The 19,076-nt window shown below is 40.8% G+C and overlaps 2 protein-coding genes across 2 annotated transcripts in view; both read left to right on the top strand.

The window, feature by feature from the left end:
* UBE2J1 (ubiquitin conjugating enzyme E2 J1) overlaps positions 1–5,679 on the top strand; it is a 38,003-nt gene extending 32,324 nt beyond the window's left edge. Inside the window, exons 6-8 of the mRNA XM_061623320.1 lie at positions 672–801; positions 1,484–1,618; positions 4,632–5,679. Coding sequence (XP_061479304.1) covers positions 672–801; positions 1,484–1,618; positions 4,632–4,895 — 529 coding nt within the window. The 3' untranslated portion in view covers positions 4,896–5,679. The remainder of the gene's footprint in view (positions 1–671; positions 802–1,483; positions 1,619–4,631) is intronic.
* A 4,004-nt stretch (positions 5,680–9,683) lies between these two features.
* Positions 9,684–19,076, top strand: part of LOC133383168 (gamma-aminobutyric acid receptor subunit rho-2-like) — a 31,742-nt gene continuing 22,349 nt past the window's right edge. The window contains 2 exon segments of the mRNA XM_061623319.1: positions 9,684–9,913; positions 15,864–15,970. Coding sequence (XP_061479303.1) covers positions 9,801–9,913; positions 15,864–15,970 — 220 coding nt within the window. The 5' untranslated portion in view covers positions 9,684–9,800.

The following is a 19,076-nucleotide window of genomic DNA, read 5'->3' as shown; positions in this document are numbered from 1 at the left end:
TAGCCAAGACCCCACATATTAAGGGCCAGAGGCCTGGGAAAGAGAAAGGTCTTTGCCTGGCATCTAAACATGAATAAAATTGGTGCCAGGCATATGTCTCTCCCACAGCTGGGGGGCCACCACTGAAAAGGCTTTTTCTCATGTTGCCACCCTCTGAACTTCCCTTGGAGGGGGCACACAACGAAGGGCTTCTGATTATGATTTCAAGGTCTGTGTTGATTCACATGGGGAAGGCGGTCCTTGAGGTATTGGAGTCCTGTGCCGTACAAGGCCTTATAGGTCAAAACCAGCACTTCTGGTCAAAACAGGAAACTAATAGGTACCCAGTGCAGTTATGCCAGAATTTGTGTTTTATGTTCAGACAGGCTTACATTGGTCAACAATCTGGCAGCTGAATTCTGCACCAGCTGCAGTTTCCAAACCGTCTTCAAAGGCAGTGCTACATAAAATGCACTGTGGTAGTTTTGTGTTTTGTTTTCTTACCACCAATATTTTATTGTCACTAACTTACTGTGGAAGTCAATACCAGGCAATTTTAACAGCAGTTATGCTGGTAGAGCTGTGGCAGATGTTAACATTTCATACATGTGTAGATTAGTGAGAATGCTGGATATTTTGATGGCTCTTGCTAGCCCAGTTAAATTGGTGTACAAACTTCTATTACCCTCCAGGTCTCAGGATTTCTATTGTGAAGGATGTGGATCACTTATGAAGGAAGCCCTCTTACCATTAACGTCTGGAAGTGCCTCAAGCCAGGCTGACAAAGAGGCCAAGGAACTTGCTAGGCAAATTAGTTTCAAGGTTGAGTAACTCTTTACGGTTTTCTTCCTCCTGAGTGATTTGAATAGGACCATACCTAGGGTAGGTTGGTTGGTGCAGCTAGCCAGTTTGCAATTCCCTTGGTGGAAGGAATGGAGGCAGGAGGAGCTGACAAAAAAAGGTGTTTATGCTCCTGATAGAGTATGTGGCAAGTTGGTACTATTGCTTCGCAGTTTCTTGGGTGGGTTTGGGAAGTAATTTTTGCATTGTGCTTTCGGCAACCAAAATGATGTAAGCATAATAGCTGTGGTCCAGAGTTTCAGGCATACATGAGATTCCCATTCTCTCATATGAAAGAGAAGTAATGTATGCGTAGAGCAAGATGGGAAACTGCTGTTTACTTGAGTTCCATTGCTCATTGCCAATACACAGTTCTGCCATCATTTTAATTTTGTGGGATGGTCTTTTTGTGCATCTTTTTTGGAGTTTGAGAAACTAAAAATCAAAATATGATTTATTTATTTTTTGTATGTTGGGATTTCTAAATTTATCAACCATTTCAGAAACACTTCTGGAAATAACATTGCACCTTAGACATAATGTGTGTGCTTGTTTAATAAGATTTGAATAAATAATGGTAGATAAGAGAGAAGATGCATTATATAACATACCTGTTTAGAGTTTTTAATGTATCCATTTATGTTATTTTGTCCTTTTGTTTAAGGCTGAAGTTAATTCATCTAGGAAATCTGTTGCTGAACCTGCAGACTTATCAGGATTTCACCACTTGGCCAGTTCACCTGAACACCAACAAGAAAATGCAACTTCAACATTCCAGGCCACAATCCCCAGTGAAGTAGTAAGTGTTTCATGAATGAAGGCAAAGACTTGGAAAAACCAGGATGTCACTGGAGATTTATTTTGTAGAGCTTATTAGAATTCCAGTTAAACCTCTATTGTCAAAGTCTCAAGCACTGTACTCATGGCAAGTCTTGTCACCTTCCTTGACTTGTCTGTTGTCTTCTGCTGCTGCAGTCTTATGCAGATTTATCTGAGAGTAAGTTCCTTTGAACTCGGTGAGGCTTATGACTTAGTAGACATATATGTATTTCACTCTGAATGTCTTTTCAGTACCCCCCCAATATCCTTCCACCCATAGACTATCCTTTTAATCAGTTATTCAAGTGTTGATTTCACTTTTTATTTTCTTTTAACTTTCCTATCAGAATCACATTTAAACACATTTCTAACTTAAGAATAGATCTCTCTGCCTTGAACGTCCTGGCTTTTGGAAGCTAAATAGGTCTTGTACAGAGGGTAAAGCAATGGTACAGAATTACCCCCAGAGTTGCACTTGTTTTATCACTAAGCCTGAGAGACTTATATAAACCAAAGTAAATAACGCTTTGCTCTTTAGTGATTTGCAGCTTTTATTCTATTAAATGTGCTTACCATGTTCCTTTTTGCTCATAACCTCTCAGGTAAATTTGACTACATAAAGGCAATATTAATTCTATCGATTTTAAATAATGGTTTGCTTAATTATGACATATTAGTATGGCCAAGGAGAGTGCTTATATAACCCATCCACTTTGAAAGTAACTGAGTCCTGGTATTGTGACAGGACAGCTATTGCTATGACTGCTGTAGATGCAGTCTAAATTCACTGATAAATTGTAGAAAAATCCCAGTTAAGCTCTGTGTGTGTGTGTTCAAATTGTGTGTGTGTGTTCAAAATGTCAAATTGCATCAGATCATCTGCTGCTTGTGATGAGTATTTTCCAGCTATTTAGAAATACAGACATGCTAATATTATGAAGATTTCATAAGAACATAAGAAGAGCCTGCTGGATCAGGCCAGTGGCCCATCTAGGCCAGCATCCTGTTCTCACAGTGGCCAACCAGGTGCCTGGGGGAAGCCTGCAAGCAGGACCTGAGTGCAAGAACACTCTCCCCTCCTGAGGCTTCCAGCAACTGGTTTTCAGAAGCATGCTGCCTCTGACTAGGGTGGCAGAGCACAGCCATCATGGCTAGTAGCCATTGATAGCCCTGTCCTCCATGAATTTGTCTAATCTTCTTTTAAAGCCATCCAAGCTGGTGGCGATTACTGCGTCTTGTGGGAGCAAATTCCATAGTTTCCCCAATATTTCCCCAATAGTTTTCCTTCTATGTGTGAGATTCTTACAAAGTTATGTGATTTGATTTCCCCCCTGCAAGTACTTGAGTATGTGATGTGGTTTTTTTAAAACCTATTCATTGTAGCCACCAGTAATAATAACTGTATTCTGCACTGAGAAGGAAAAATGTCAACAATAGAGGTAATCCTCTTGACATAGTGTACTTGGACTTTTAAATATGTTTTCAACAAAGTAGCTTAGTAGTCATGGAATAAGAGGGGAAGTCCTCTTGTGGATCAGGAACTGATTATGTAACAGGAAGCAGAGAGTAAGAATAAATGGATAGTTCTCCCAATGGAGGGATGCCGAAAGTGGAGTCCTCCAAAGACTGGGACTTGTGCTTTTTAACTTGTTCATAAACCATCTAGAGTTAGTGGTGAGCAGTGAGATGGCCAAGTTGGCTGATTATTCTAATTATTCAGGGTGGTTAGAATAAAAAGGGATTGTGAACAGCTCCAAAAGGACTTTTCGAAACTGAGTGAATGGGCAGTAAAATGGCAAATGTAATTCAATGTGAACAGGTGTAAAGTTATGCCCATTGGGACAAAAAAATCTTCATTTCATATATATGTTCATGGGGTCTAAAGTGGCTGACTGACCAGGAATGAGACCTTGATGTGGTAGTGGAAAGCTCAATGAAGATGTTGATCCAGCAGCTGTGAAAAAGGCTATTCCACGCTAAGGATCATTAGGAAAGCAACTGAAAATAAAGCTGCTGATATCATAATGTTGTTATACAAATCTATTGTGCAACCATTTTTGGAATACTTCATATACAGTTCTGGTCACCTTATCTCAAAAAGAATATTGTAGAGCTGGAAAAAGTTCAGGAAAGAGCAACCAGAATGATCAAGGTGATGAAACAACCCATATGAGGAAACTTTACAATGCTAGCAGTGTATAAAATTATACATTGTATGTAGAAAGTGGACAGAGAAAAGGTTTTCTCTATCTCGCATAACATTAGAACTCATAGACATCCAGTGAAGCTGAATATTGAAAGATTCAGGACAGATGAAAGAAAGTGCTTCTTCACACAGAGGATAGTTAAATTATGGAATTCGCTCCCACAGGAGGCAGTGATGGCCACCAATTTAGATGGCTTTAAAAGAGGATTAGACATATTAATAGAGGATAGGGCTATCAGTGGCTACTAATCCTCATAGATACTGTATGTTCTACCTCCACTGTCAGAAGCAGTATGCTGCTGAGAGGTAGTTGCTGAAAACCACAGGAGGGAAGGATACTTTTGCGCTCAGGTCCTGCTCTCAAGCTTCCCCCAGGCACCTGGTTGGCCACTGTGAGAACAGGATGCTGGACTAGATGGCCTACTGGCCTGATCCAGCAGGCTCTTCATATTTTCTTATTTCATTCCAGTCTATTCCATTCTATTTTGTATTCCATTCCACCATTCCATTGTGGCATAGTGGTCAGACTGGGATGTGGGAGACCAGGGTTCAAATCCCCGGTCAGCCATGAAGCTCACTGGGTGACCTTGGGCCAGTCACTGTCTCTCAACCAAACCTACCTCACAGGATTGTTAGAATAAAATCGGGGGGGGGGAGAGAACCATGTTTGTACTTCACCTTGAGCTGCTTGGAGGAAAGGTGGAATAGAAATGTAATAAATAAAGCAACATAAAAATTCTATTCCATTCCAGTCTATTAAATCCAGTATCCTCCTTTTCTCTTTTAGTCTGAAAATCAGACCAACTCAGCCACCTCAAGTCAAGAACAACATACCCAGCCTGCATCAAATAATACTTCTATGAGCCCACGCCAGCGGCCTGCACAACAAAGAAGGGTGCCAACTTCAACCAACTTCAATCAGGTTCAACAGCCAAGAGTCAACTCAGACCACATGGGATCAAATGTGCTGATTCTCCTTCTTGTTTTAGCACTGGCAGCTCTTATATTTAGGCGTATATATCTAGCCAATGAGTATATATTTGAGTTATGAGTTTCTGTCATTCTTAGGAGCTGTGACTTGAATGTTTTATTAAAATGTTATATGTTGGATATGTCATGAAGATTGTTTACATGAAATTACTTTTTGTATTTTCTCATTTTAAGTCTGAATTTAAGGTACCATGAGGTACATTATTATCTGCAAGAAAAGCTTACCTTGATATTGGTGTAAAAGTGGACTATTAATGATCTTTACAAACTGAGCGGATAACCTGATGTGTGGAATATATATCTGTATTAGCAGGATATTTAAGGAGTGAGAGAGCTGAATGCATCACTCATGAGCTTTGGTGGGTTATTTTAACTGACAGAAACACAAAATTGTGATTTTATGGTGTGGAGGAGCATGAATAATTATTCATTTTTAGAGTGACTATAAATGAATTACTTGAGTGAGGGCTTTTTAAACTGAAATGCAGGCATGTTTGCATATGTTAGTAAACGTTAATAAATTGAGCTGAGAGGGGAAGTTGTTAATCTTTTAGATTTGTTTCCTACACAACAATTCAGGAAAAAAATCCCTTAAATGTTAGGGGTTTTATCTTCTGTGAGACAGAGGGGCTAGAACATTGTTAGCTTTTCTTTTTAGTTTTAATTGTCCAGAAGTGAGAATAATCTTCTGTGAGATTTGAATGTCATTTTCTGATATTCAATTGGGTATATATTAATTTTTTTTTATTTGAAGATTCTGGAAATAGTTTATAAATATGTAATATTTACCCAGAGCTTATTGACTATGACTTATTCCAGAAATATACATAAAGCATTGAATTGATTGTTTCATGTGCTCATCATTTAATAAAAAATACATTAAAAGCTTTTAAAAAATACATAAGCAAAAATATAATATGTTTTTGTAAGGTTATACATGAAATCTACTCAGTGCCAAAAAGCAACTCTGAAATTTATTTGAATTTGTTTTGATGGTTTAATAGCCAGTGAATTCATAATGAAATAACATATTTTACCATCACTCTCTCAAACAGTTTTCCTGCCGCATTAGTTCAATCTTTCAAGTAGGCTTTCCTCCCCACAGAACATTCCTGGTGATGATACCTTGAATTCTGTGATGACACTTTTAGGAATGTGATTGTAACACAGGGCTTATTACACTGTTGTAGTGTTCCTAACATTTATAGAAATGAAGAGTCAGTGGCTTGGATCCAGACTTGGTGTAAATGGAAGCCCCATTGCCCAGTGGGCTTTCCTAGCCCCTGTACCTCCCCAAAAGCCACTCTCTTTGGATGAAATAATTTCAGCTGATTTCCCCATCTCACTTCATGCCCTCCACACCTCATACCATGCTGTTCCAGACAATCTTTGATGTTCAGTTGTGGCTTTCAGGATGCAGAGGAGCTGTAGTAGGTAGGAGAGGGCAATATTTCTCAATCTAGTGTAACATGCATTCAATAGTATCCAGTCATATAATCTGTCATTTAAAAAAATATACATCTGTGCATATATAGAAGCAAAATATGTCCAGGTTAAAATTGTCCAGATAGAATGTTACTATCAGTGCAGAAACAGGAGAAGTGCCAACATTCATTCGCTCTCTTGCCAGCTGTCGCCCACCTGTTCACTCACTCTGCCTGAGAAGGGAAAGCTTTGAATGTTTCACTCCTGACACATACATATACAACATCTTGTTGCAGGTCCTCACTTGTAAATACTAATGGTAAGGCCTCTGTTTAAAAGGCTTGTTGAAGAGGAACGTATCCAGTAGGCAGCAAAAAGATAACAGAGATGGTGCCTGTCTAATATTTAAAGGGAGGTAATTCCATAGTGTTGGTGTCACAACACTAAAGGTCTGCTTCCTATTTTGTGCAGAATGGATCTCCTGATAAGATGTTATCTGCAAGAGGCCCTCACCTGCAGAGTGCAATGATCAACTGAGTATATAAGGGATAAGACGATTTTTCAGGTATCTTGGTGCCAAGCTGTGTAGCACTTCATACTCCAAAACCAGAACCTTGAACTTGGCCCAGTAGCTAATGGGCAGCTGGTGCTGTTCTTCCAGCAGTGGGTTAACATGTTGGCAGTACCCTGCCCCAGTGAGCAGTCACACCGCCACATTTTGCACCAACCTCAAGGGCAGCCCCACATAGAGCTCATTACAGTAATCCAGCCTGGAGGTTACCAGTGCATGAACAACAGTGATCAGGCTATCCCAGTCCAGAAACGGCCACAGCTGTCTTACCAGCCGAAGCTGGTGAAAGGCACTCCTAGCCACTGAGGTCACCTGGGCCTCTAGCAACAAAGATGGATCCAGGAGCACCCCCAGACTATGAACATGCTCTTTCAGAGGGAATATGACCCCATCCAAAGCAGGCAACTGACCAATTATCTGAACTCGGGAACCACCAACCCACAGCATCTCTGTCTTGCTAGGATTCAGACTCAGTTTATTGGCCCTCATCCAACCCACCAAGTCCAGGGCTTGGACAGCCTCTGCTGATTCAGATGTTATGGAGAAATAGAACTGGGTAGCATCAGGGTACTGCTGACACTTCACCCCCAGTCTTCTGATGACCGCTCTCAAGGACTTCATATAGATGTTAAACAGCATTGGGGACAGGATGGTACCCTATGGTACTCTGCGGCATCCCACAGCTCAACTGCCAGGGGGCCAGAAGACAATCACCCAATGCTATTATTTGAAAATGACCCTGGAGATAGGATCAGAACAACTGTAAAACAGTGCTTCCAATACCCATCTCACCAAGTTGACTTAGAAGGATACCATGGTCAGTAGTATCAAAAGCTGCTGAGAGATCAAGTAAGAATAACAAGGTCGCACTCCCCCTGTCCTTCACACGATAAAGGTCATCCATGTTTTAACTCATGCTTGATCAGCCTCACAACACGTCTTTTGCCACTTGCGCTGTAGCCGCCATCCAGCCTGTTTCATTGGACTTAGTTCACTGGTGAACCAAGATGCAAACCAGGGTCCACAATGCCAGAGAGGGTGCTCAGGGGGAACCATGTCAAGAGCCCAACACATCGTTCCACAGCGTGACAAGGGCTTCAACAGGGTCACCTGCTCTATCTACTGGAAACTCCCCCAGGGCATTCATGAATCCAGTGGATTCCATTAGTCTTTGGGGGTGGAACATCTAAATCTGTCCACCATTCCTGCAGATGGAGATTGGAGCAGTAAGTCTAAACTTCACCAGGAAATGAGTGCGGTGACATCCACCACCCCCTCTCCAGACCACCCTTTCCTCTATCTGGAGCAAAAACAAAATTGAGGGTGTACCCTGCCCTATGTCTCGGACTGGTGACAATTTGAGACAGTCCCAATGCTGCAACCTTTCTTCATAGGAGAGTTGGTCCATCCCCTTGATCATTTTGATTGAACATGCTCAGTGGGCATGTGATGCTGGCTGACTGTTGCAGTAAGGACGAAATGGAAAACCGGGGGGGTGGGGCAACAGAATGGAGTGGCTGGAAACCTGAATAGATGCATTCCATGCTGCAACATTTTGTTTTGAGTTCCACTTTTTGCTCCTGTTCTAATATAGATAAATGCTGTGGCTTATATGAGTTACAAAAATTGTTCTTAGAACAGTGAAGTTCAGGAATGGTGTCTGAAGTTTAGCATATGTCTTGGCCCGGGGGTGGGGGGATATATTGTATCAAATTAGAAATTACACAGCTATGAGTTTTCAAATCTCACAAAGTCAAATTATTTTGTTCCTTGAATTTGCTCATCACATAGAACTGTAAGCAGCACTACCTGGCTATGCAGTAGTTCAGAACACCTCTAAGTAATTGGCATTAAACTATCACTTTAACTCTTGAGGTCCTGAGAGCTGTTGTAGTAGCTCAGAGTGTGAACCTTCATTTCAAATTTTATTTCTGAAAGTATCTTACTGTGATGGCCTAGGCAAGCCACTACACTCTCTTCGACTCAGCTGCATATCAATAATATAATAAAAACTGGTCCACCTTGCAGAGTTGCTTTAAAGATGATTAAGGTAGTGTATGCAAAGTGTTTGAAAACTAATACTAAAAAATGATTACATAAGCATTATTTATTACCTTCACTTACTATGGTGTTTCATGTACAGTATAATAATTTGCTGGATCAGAAACCAACTATTAGTATTAAGCTATTTCAATTATTTTGTTAATAAGCCAGCATTTTTCTCCTGCTGAGGAAAATGACATTCGACATGTTTGTTTTCTTTTGTTTAAAGTATCTATATACTGATTTTCAAGCAGACCTTACAAAGCAGTTTACAAAAGATTGTTACAAGCATTTTTTTAAAAAACATATTACAATAAAACTGAAAGACTATGTTTCTAAAATGTGTAGCGAGTAAATTCCATTTGCATGCTAGCTCTTTTAAATAGCTAACTGAACTATGAAAAGATTGCAAACCCCACTGTAACTCTGCTGCATCCATGCTAAGTTTGCTGCATCATTAACATATAGACACCAGTTCCTCATTGACAAATGAACAGTCCGCAATCTATCCAGGCTCCCTAATTAAAAAGAGAGATGGTTTACACAGTCTGGCAGAAGGATTGTGCAGTTCTGAGATTAGTGGTTTGAACAAAAAACTGGCAGATGGAATTGCATTTTTCTTATCCATTGCCTTTCTGCAAAAGCATGCATTTAAGACCCAAGTGGAAATGTTCCCATATAGGACTAACTTCTTCATGAGTAATAGCCAATCGCTGAGCAGCGAGGAGAGGAAGAGCTTTGAGGAGGAAGCCCTGGAAAGCTGATTTAAAATATTAAAGCAGAAGAACACTTTTCTTTCCTAACAATGATCACTCTGGCAAATGTGAGGCCCTGGAGACGCAACTGATTCAATGTTTAAACCAGGGGTGTACTTACGCAGCAGGAGGTTACTGGCCTGAAGGAGAGTGGAACAGTGACTCCCACAAAATGCCTTATTTTGCAAAACTAATTTTGCTGATCTTTTGCCTGTTTCTCCTTGTGGAGAGCAGAAAGCACAGGAGAAGGAGATGGACAGGACAAGTAGAGGTGCCGAAAGCAAGGTAAGGAACAGAGAAGTTAAATGATCTTTCTTTCTCTGCTTTCACTATTTTCACCAGGAAAATACTCAGTATGTGTAGTTTTGCTATATATTGCAAGGTGTGTCTGAAAAGTATGTGCACTATAATGCATATGAATCTTAAATTGGTTCTGTTACTTCTTTGAGACCTATTGTAACATCCTATTTACAAGAGTTTTGAAATATAATATCCCGGAATAGATACTTAGACATGAACTTGGAAATTGTATCCATTGCTCCATTTCTCTGAAATGACCCATGGGATGGGTTTTCATTTTCACTTTTGGAGGTATAAAACATAGGTTGATAAAATATACTTTTTAAAATATCTTGACTGTAGAAATTTCAGGATGTGCAGCCTGCCTTCATTCATGTCTTCTTGGACAGAAGTACTACTTTACTTAGTTCAGTGAGGCTTATTCCCAAATAGATGTGCAAAGGATTACAGCCTTTTGCTTGATTTGTTTATTGAACTGGTTTTCTATATATATTTAAATGTCGAACATGGCAGCTGATTCACATACTGATGTAACAGTGTTTCTGTGGACAACAGAAGGGTATGCTTTTGACATTTCATATGTGTACCTGGCTTTGGACTATGGGACTTGAAGAAATGTAATACTGGATCATTCTGATTAATTGTAGCTGGCCCATTTCACTGCCTCTTATGGACAGACCTATGGAGGGAATTGGATGGTCCACATTAAGGAGTTTTGTGAACCAAATAGTTGGGGAGTAGGGATTTTAAATGAAGATGCTGATACTTCCTCCAAGTTCTTCAGCATGTTGTCCCTTTGCTTCTCATCCAGATGACTGCAGTCATTTCTTTCCTGTGTTTTTCTTCATTTGACCCAGAAAGCCTCTGTAAAAACCATCTTTCTCTCCTGTCTCTGTGGCCATAATCTCCCATCTTCTATGTTGTTTACACTGGCTTACAATTAAACTTTAGCAACAGCTTCCAAAGTTTTTTTTTTCAGGCCTTCCCACTCTTTACCCCTTTAAATGCCCAGAACACACATTATATTTAGCCCTCTTCAGATGTTCTACTCTCATGAAAAAGCAATGTGAGTGAAATAGCAGGAATGGGCCCTCTGATCTGGACTGGAATCCTGATGAGAAGGGGTAGGATGCCTTAACCCTTTTCCACCTTCTGCAGTTCAGATCTGCACTGAGGTTCCTGCACCTGCTATTTGCCATAGCAGATTGCAAGCATGTGGGCCTTGATCTGGACTGGGACTGCAGTTGCGGGAGTGGGGTGGTATGACAAAGGATGAAAGCCCCTCTATATCCTCTGCCAGTGTCCCAATCTGCTTTGGGCCTCTCATGCCTGCTATTTACTTTTTTAAAGTCATTCATACGATTGCCAATTCTGTGTGAACAGCATCTTGTTTAGTATGACCTTTCATTTCCAATTTATCTCTTTTTGTCATCTTTTCTAGCTGTTCCTTCTGCCATGTGTTTTTGTTTCTGAAACAGCTTCCATCCCTGCTACCTGTGCCTAGCCATCGTCCTCTCCTCTTCCTTCTCCCCCATGCTTTCCTCAGAACTCCCTCCCTCTCCTTAGCAGCCCTGCTGCTCACCTCATTTGACAATCCCTCATTTTTTTCATCAGGCTCACCTTTTCCACATTGTACACTGTTTAGGCAAGCCCAAGGTGGATGATGGCCTGATGACAGAGGTTTGGGGGGGGGCTTTCCCTTCTATTCAATGTACCAACTGAAAACAATCCATAAGCTGTGCATTTAATTATTATTTCTATATTATGCAGCCTCGAAAGTGATCTTTTTTCTGTCAGTATTCTCATAATTTCTTGAAATTAATTAAAAATCAGCCATGTTCACAGAGTACTGGTAATCCTATTACTGACCTTGCCCCATACTCTGACCTTCATCTTCTCCAGTTTAAAAGTTTAAAAAGTGCCTAGCTGATTTTTAATTAATTTAAGAAATTTAGCACTGAAGTTAATAAGCCCGGGCATGCTCAGTAAGAACCAACTGTCAGTGTTTTAAAACCCAGATTCACAGCTGCTTGGCTTGGCTAATCAGGGCCACACCCACACCAGACATTTATTTCACCTGAGACAGTCATGGCTTCCCCCAAAGAATCCTGGGAAGTGTAGTTTGTGAAGGGTAGTGAGAGGAAACTCCTATTCCCCTGATAGAGCTTCAGTGGCCAGAGTGGTTTAACAATCAGCCACTCTGATTGAAGCTCTATGATGGGAACAGGGCCTCTCCTAGCAACTGTTAGGACTATAAGTATTGCAAAGTTTTGTTTTGAAATGAGCTTATGGGAAGCATCAGAATGGCATGGGGGGTATTTTCAATTTAACATTGTGGAATGCGAAAAATCCATGCTGACTGTAGTATACAACCACTCTTGTGGCTGTATAATTAAGATCAAAGAGGCCTTTGCCCTAGCAGTGAGATCTGCAAAGTTGTACATACTACTGCAAACGTCAGGAACAAGGAAATAGGTTAGAAGAGCCTTTGCCAGCCAGGTGCCTTCAAGATGTTTTGGACTACAATTCTCTCCAGCCCCAGCAATCAGACAAACAACTTTCTAAAATGTTCACTAATATGCAAAAAAACCCCTTGCAGTTTAAGAACGTACCTGTAGCCAACAGATATTTCTATCAAACTTTCTTAAACTGCAAGGTTTTTTGCCTTTTACTGAATTTATTCTAATCCTCCCTCTTAAATCAGTGTGAGGCAGTAGTGATTAAAAGCTAGTTGCTTTCCTCTTAGGTAACTGACCCATGTGCACCTCTAACTGGACTTTAATTAATTTTAGCTGTTTTATAGTATGCTTGTAAATCACCATGAGACATATGTAAAAGGCGATGATGATGATGATAACTACTTTCCATTTGGATGTGGATCAGACTTAAGTTAGTCATTACTAAGTTAAATCCCATTGATTTCAATGGATTTGCTCTAAGTATGATGAAGTGTGGATTCAATTCTTTGTGTTTAGAAGTGACCTTCAAAGAGGTATCCAAGTAAACAGAGATATGGTGTACAAATAGGTTAAGAAGATGAGTTAAAAAAAGTTTAAGAAATAAATTCTGCACACTCTTCTCAAATCAGTGTGTTTGTGTACAGAACATATTTCTGAAACAATAATAAACTATCTCCTGTTCAAAATTGGCAAAAGTACACATACACATGCACAAAATAAAAATGCCAATTTTAGATTTCTTAGTAAAACACAGTTTTATGTCAATAGTGATTCTGTTTTGTCAAATTTGGATTCGGTAGCCATCATTCATGCTGTCATACACTGGGGCTTGTTGTAGTTTCTCTGTAGTATAGTTAAGGACTCACTTTAACCTGTGATGAGACAGACAGCAGTATATTGCCAATGACAATTTGGATGGACTGGCCTGAGAATAGTCATTGGAACACTGGCTAAGGTCCCAGAATTTAATCCATCATAAGGACTATAATAGGAGATACCAGTGTATTGCATTCACATTATTAGGAACAGTTCCTGTGTTTCAGTAATGGGGAATTTTATATATCCATACATGTATGATCATAACTATTAAAAAGGGGTATATGTTTTATAATCATAAAGAATTAAGTATTGAATTGCAGGTCTAGTGGGGCCCTGAGATTCATGCTTATAGAGAAAACAGAATCTTTACATTATATTCAGGCTAACAGCAAAAACCTCTTGCGATGGAAACAGGTTACAGTGATCCCCTGGTTCGGTGCCAAGACCCGGCTGATGCATGATTAATTACCCTATTGTTTGGAATCAAGAAGCGTTAGGAGCAAGAGAAGCTGTGATTGATGAAATGGGTAGGGATTGCCAATGTTTGATTCTTGAATGCCATCTAAAGAAGAAAGGTTTTATAGCATAACCTAATGTTTTAATGAAAAGAAAATAGTTAGATTTTATAATGTTTTAAAATAATATTTATAACTTTATAAGTGTGTTTTCATTAGGAAAAAAGGTACATCTGGGGTGGCCTGCCTGCCTCTATATTTTGAGGCTGAAAAATATTGATTAACCAGAGTCACCCAGTTTTTCCTTAGTTTGTGTGTTCTTTAAGGATTGAAGCATAGTGTATTTAAATGATTCCCTCTCTTGAGCTATGTATTTTGCAAGGAAGGAAATGGGATTTCTGAGAAGGCATAAGGACATAAGAACCCTTATGGCAAAGAAATAGAATTGGGGGTGCTCATACATTTACAAACACCCTGAGTTAATTTCCCAAACTTAACTCAAAGGAACTTGTCCAAATATTTCCAGGTGAACCTAAGTCAGCCTGACCCATCAGAAATAATGCAACAATGGATGTACTGAGTATGCTTGGAAGCGTGTTCACAATAGTAACTGTTCTAACTAGAACCAAAATTCATTAGTCTTGAAGAGACAGTAGGACAATGGTAGCATTTATGATATGGACAGAATGCTTTCTGATTGGTTTGGAAGGATGTTATGTGGGCAAGGACTCATGAGATTGGTGGAATCATTGTCACATGCTGTAACTGCACTCTATAAAAGATCAGTACACACCAGGTGTCATGGCCCCGTCAGAGGACTCCTCAGATGAGGACGACTCGGGAGTAACAGCAGCAGACTCAGGAGCAGCAGACTCAGAAGGAGACATGGAGGAGCCTCCTGAGAATCCAGCTCCTTCACCCCCTCAGCTGCAGAGCACCCCAGATACAGCAGAGTCCCTGCAGCCAGACACAGACAGTGAACAGGATACTCCCCCCTCACCTGCAGAACGTAGACAGCAGAAGGTCAGGCAGAAGAGAGGCAGGCCTGTCTCCTTAAGGCCCAAACGCTGAGGACTCACACCTGCTGTCAACCTTGCTCTTTATAAGGCACACCTTGGCTGCAGCTTGTTGCTGACTGCAACGTCAGGCGTGGCTTGTGTGTTCCTAGTTTCCTGGCACCCTCTTTCGGACTGACCCCTTGGCACTTGATCCCGGACCTCTACTGACCTCACTTCTGGACTCCTGACTCGGCAAGTACGCTTTGGACAAGCCTGGCCCTTATCAGCTCCCCTCCTCCTAGACCTGGCAGATTTATGACCAGACTGCCGGCTAAGGACTTTGCTTCCCTGCCAACCACCCAGGAATTTCCAGCCCCCCACCGGCACTGCTGACGCAGTGTAGAGCTGACACCATACTTCTTTGCAGTCTCTCCTGGATGCTTCTGAGGGGCTGACCCTGCATATGGCCCTGCATATGCTTGTAAAGAATAAAAGTCTACCTTTTTGCTTCAAGCCTGTGTCTTCAATTTTATTTAAGGACCCCCAGCAAAAGATCCCAATGGAGAAAAATTTCTCCTACATCAGCTTGTCCTTGTACCTACAAAGGACAACTTGGGGACTATCACAGGTACTGCTGCCCACATTACCACTCTACTGTGGGGTTTTATTCTGCCATATAATTCCAGCTTTTTCCAGAGACTTCATTGTGTTCCCAATTCGGCAGAAAGGTACCGCATTGGTATCAAGCTCATTTGCAGGCATTCTCCCTATTTCATGAAAACTGCACAGCTAACCCACTGTATGGGAGCTGTTTATGCAGAGGTGTCCGTAGGGGTGCTTGTGGTGGGGTGGAGCCACCCCTCTGACACTGGCGTCACTGCTGCTTACCTGGACATGGGTGGAGTGGCAGTGAGGTTGCGACCATGTGTTTGCACTGGTGGGACAGCCAGATTGGTGACAGCGCTTCCCCAATGCAACCACATCATGGCTCCAACCACACGCTGTCCCATCTAGATAAGCAGCAGTGACTCAGATGTCAGGAGGCTGGCTCTGCCCCACCACGGGCACCACTACTGAAAGGTGCAATTCCAATATTTTATTGTTTTACTGGCTTCCCACAGAAAATGTTTATTTTTAGGATGTGTTTCTGGTATGATGTTTAGGAACTGGAAGTGACGGTTGGCACACTTGTTTTCCATTTTAGTCACATATATAAAAAGAACCACGACATGACCAAAGCTCAGACAGGAAGAAGTGAACAGCTCCTAAGGGTTGATGACCATGACTTCACCATGAGGCCAGCCTTTGGAGGTAAGAAATTTGTTCTTATCCATCTTCTTGGGGGTTGAACTGTTTGGAATAGCATTTCCAAACCAAGTATGCTTTCCTTCTTCAGTGAACTCTGGTAAGAACCAGAGCTGATTCCATCACAGGCAAGCCAATAAGACTATATAGATCCCTTCCTGATTTTCCAGGAGCACGTGAAAGTGCTACTCCCACCTTACTGCCAAACTCTCCTCTCTCCTTCAGTTGACTGGGTACATTTTCTAAAACATATTTTCTGTTCTTGAGAGTTGTAGGCAAGTTTATGCTCCTAGTGTTTATTTGCATCTACAGAGAATGCCCATGAGAAAATCTTTGCATGGCATTGACTGAATCAGTTTATGAGCACACAGCATGTACCTCACATGAAGTACTTACCATGGTCAAAGTCTGATGCAATGCATTTTTGCTCAGCGATAGGTTCCAGTGAGTTCAGCAGGAGTTACTGCAAAGTAAAAGTGTGCCTAGGACTGAAGACTTCCAGCAAGGGACGGGGGAAAATGCAATTAGCTTTGCATTTGAATGCAAACCTACCTAATTTCCCAAAACAATATACAAACCAAACCACAGCTATCCTTCAAAATCAGCACTTCTCTAAATATTGAAATGCAGGTCTCCAACCAAAATATTTTTACAAAAAATAGGGGAGAGTGTGCATGAAAATGACATACAAAAATGCATTATATTAGGCAAAAGTGCATACCCAAATATGTATGTTAGGAGAAATACACTCTAGAATGTTGATGGTGTTTCATGAGGACTTTAAAAAATATATTTGCAAACCAATGTGGAAATGTTGCAAACTGAACAAATGGGAAACAGAGAGAATCCAATGTTGGCAGATTCATCAATTCTTACTTCCAACCCAATCCTATGCAAGTTTACTGAAAAGTAAGTTCCACTGAATTCAGTAAGACTTAGGAAAGAGTGCATAGGATTGAGACTCTTTACTTTAAAATCTCCTCTTGTCTTCTTTCAGTAGTTGTGTTAAGTTATATGTCTCTTTGTCCGTGCACACTCTCAGTCCTTGGTGAACAAGGTGAGTGTGTGTGTGTCAAACACAAACGTAGTCTCTCATAGGCAAAAAAACCCCTTGCGGTTTAAGAACGTACCTATAGCCAACAGATATGTCTATCAAACTTTAAAGAGCAGAGAAATTGAGCAGCTATACTGAATGTACCAGGGGAGCAGGAAACCTGACCTCCTCTCTGAGATATTGTACTGCCATACAAATTTGTAAAAATGCAAACACAATTTTGGTTGGTCTTTCATTGGGGGGGAGGAGGGGAGGAAATTGGGTGGGTGACACTGGGCAGAGGAGAAGCCCCTTTCCTTTCCAAAAGGAAAACATAGTGAATAGTATCATTGTTTTTCAGCATTTCCCCGTATGTTTTTATTCTACAGCAGGCACATGTAGTCTCCCACCCAAATTTAAACCAAAGCTGTCACTGGCCATATCCACACCAGACCTTTATTTCACTTTAGAAAGTCATGGCTTCTCCCAAAGAATCCTAGGAAGTGTAGTTAGTGAAGGGTGCTGAGAGTTGCTTGGAGAGACCCTGTTCCCCTCACAGAGCTTCAGTCAGAGCAGGTGAATGTTAAACCACTCTGGCCACTGGAGCTCTATCAGGGGAATAGGAGTCTCCTCCCAGCACCCTTCACAAACTATACTTCCCAGGATTCACTGGGGGAAGCCATGACTGACTCAAGTGAAATAAAGGTCTGGTGTGGGTGTGGCCCCCCTGATTAGCGAAGCCAAACAGCTGTGAGTCTAGCTTTTAGAACACTGACAGTTGGTTCTTACTGAGCATGCCCGGGCTTATCATTGACTTCAATGTTAAATTTCTTAAATTAATTAAAAATCATCTAGGCACTTTTTTAACTGTTAAACTGCAGAAGATGAAGATCAGAGTATGGGGCTCTGATACTCAGGTCAGTAATAGGATTACAGGTACTCTATGAACGTGGCTGATTTTTAATGAATTTCAACAAATTATGAGAACACTGACAGAAAAAAGTCCAAAAGGGGTCTGGTTTTTCTCTCTCTCTCTTTTTACACTTTGAACTCTCGATTTTCTTTGTGGATTGCCATGAAAATTTAGAGGGTAGTTAAGTAAGCGTTTCTGAGTTCAGGACTATAAGATTTGTAAGGTTTTGTCTTGAAACGAGCTTATGGGAAGCATCAGAATGGCATGGGGGGTATTTTCAACTTATTTATATTTAATTTAATCCTGCCCTTCCTCCCAGCAGGAGCCCAAGGCGGCAAACAAAGCATTAAAACACTTTAAAACATCATAAAAACAGATCTTAAAATACATTAAAACAAAACAGCATTAAAAACATTTTTTTAAAAAAAAAACTTTAAAAATGGTTAAAACATTATTAAAACACATATTAAACAATTCTGACACAGATGCAGACTGGGATAGGTCTCAACTTAAAAGGCTTGTTGAAAGAGGAAAGTCTTCAAAAGGCACTGAAAAGATAGCAGAGATGGCGCCTGCCTAATATTCAAAGGGAGGGAATTCCACAGGGTAGGTGCCGCCACACTAAAGGTCCGTTTCCTATATTGTGCAGAACAAACCTCCTGATAAGATGGTATCTTCAGGAGGCCCTCACCTGCACAAGCCAGTGATCGACTGGGTATATAAGGGGTAAGACGGTCTTTCAGGTATCCTGGTCCCGAGCTGGATAGGGCTTTGTACGCCAAAACTAGAACCTTGAACTTGGCCTGGTAGCAAATGGGCAGCCAAATTTAACATCCATGCTAGCTATAGTATACAGCCACTCTCGTGGCTGTATAATCACTCACTATGTAAAGCTCTTTAGAAGTATTTTAGATTTTTATTTTATTTATTATTTGATTTATATCCCACCCTTCCTCCCAGCAGATTGGGAGATTGTCCCTACATTGTCTCAGGAAAATGACTCTGACGTTGAAGGTAATGTATACCGTCAACGTCAGGTAGTCTTATGTTGATGAGAGTTGGTTTTATTATGGTTTTATTATCTTCCAAGTCTTGTTACTTGCCAATCTCATGCAGATGTTTTTTCCAAATTAATGGATCTTTAAATCAGTTTAGAGTACAGAGAT

Source organism: Rhineura floridana, chromosome 4 (assembly GCF_030035675.1).
Source record: "Rhineura floridana isolate rRhiFlo1 chromosome 4, rRhiFlo1.hap2, whole genome shotgun sequence".
Taxonomy (NCBI): Eukaryota; Metazoa; Chordata; class Lepidosauria; order Squamata; family Rhineuridae; genus Rhineura; species Rhineura floridana.
Note: the sequence above shows the minus strand (reverse complement) of the source record. Positions and strands in the feature narration are given on the sequence as shown.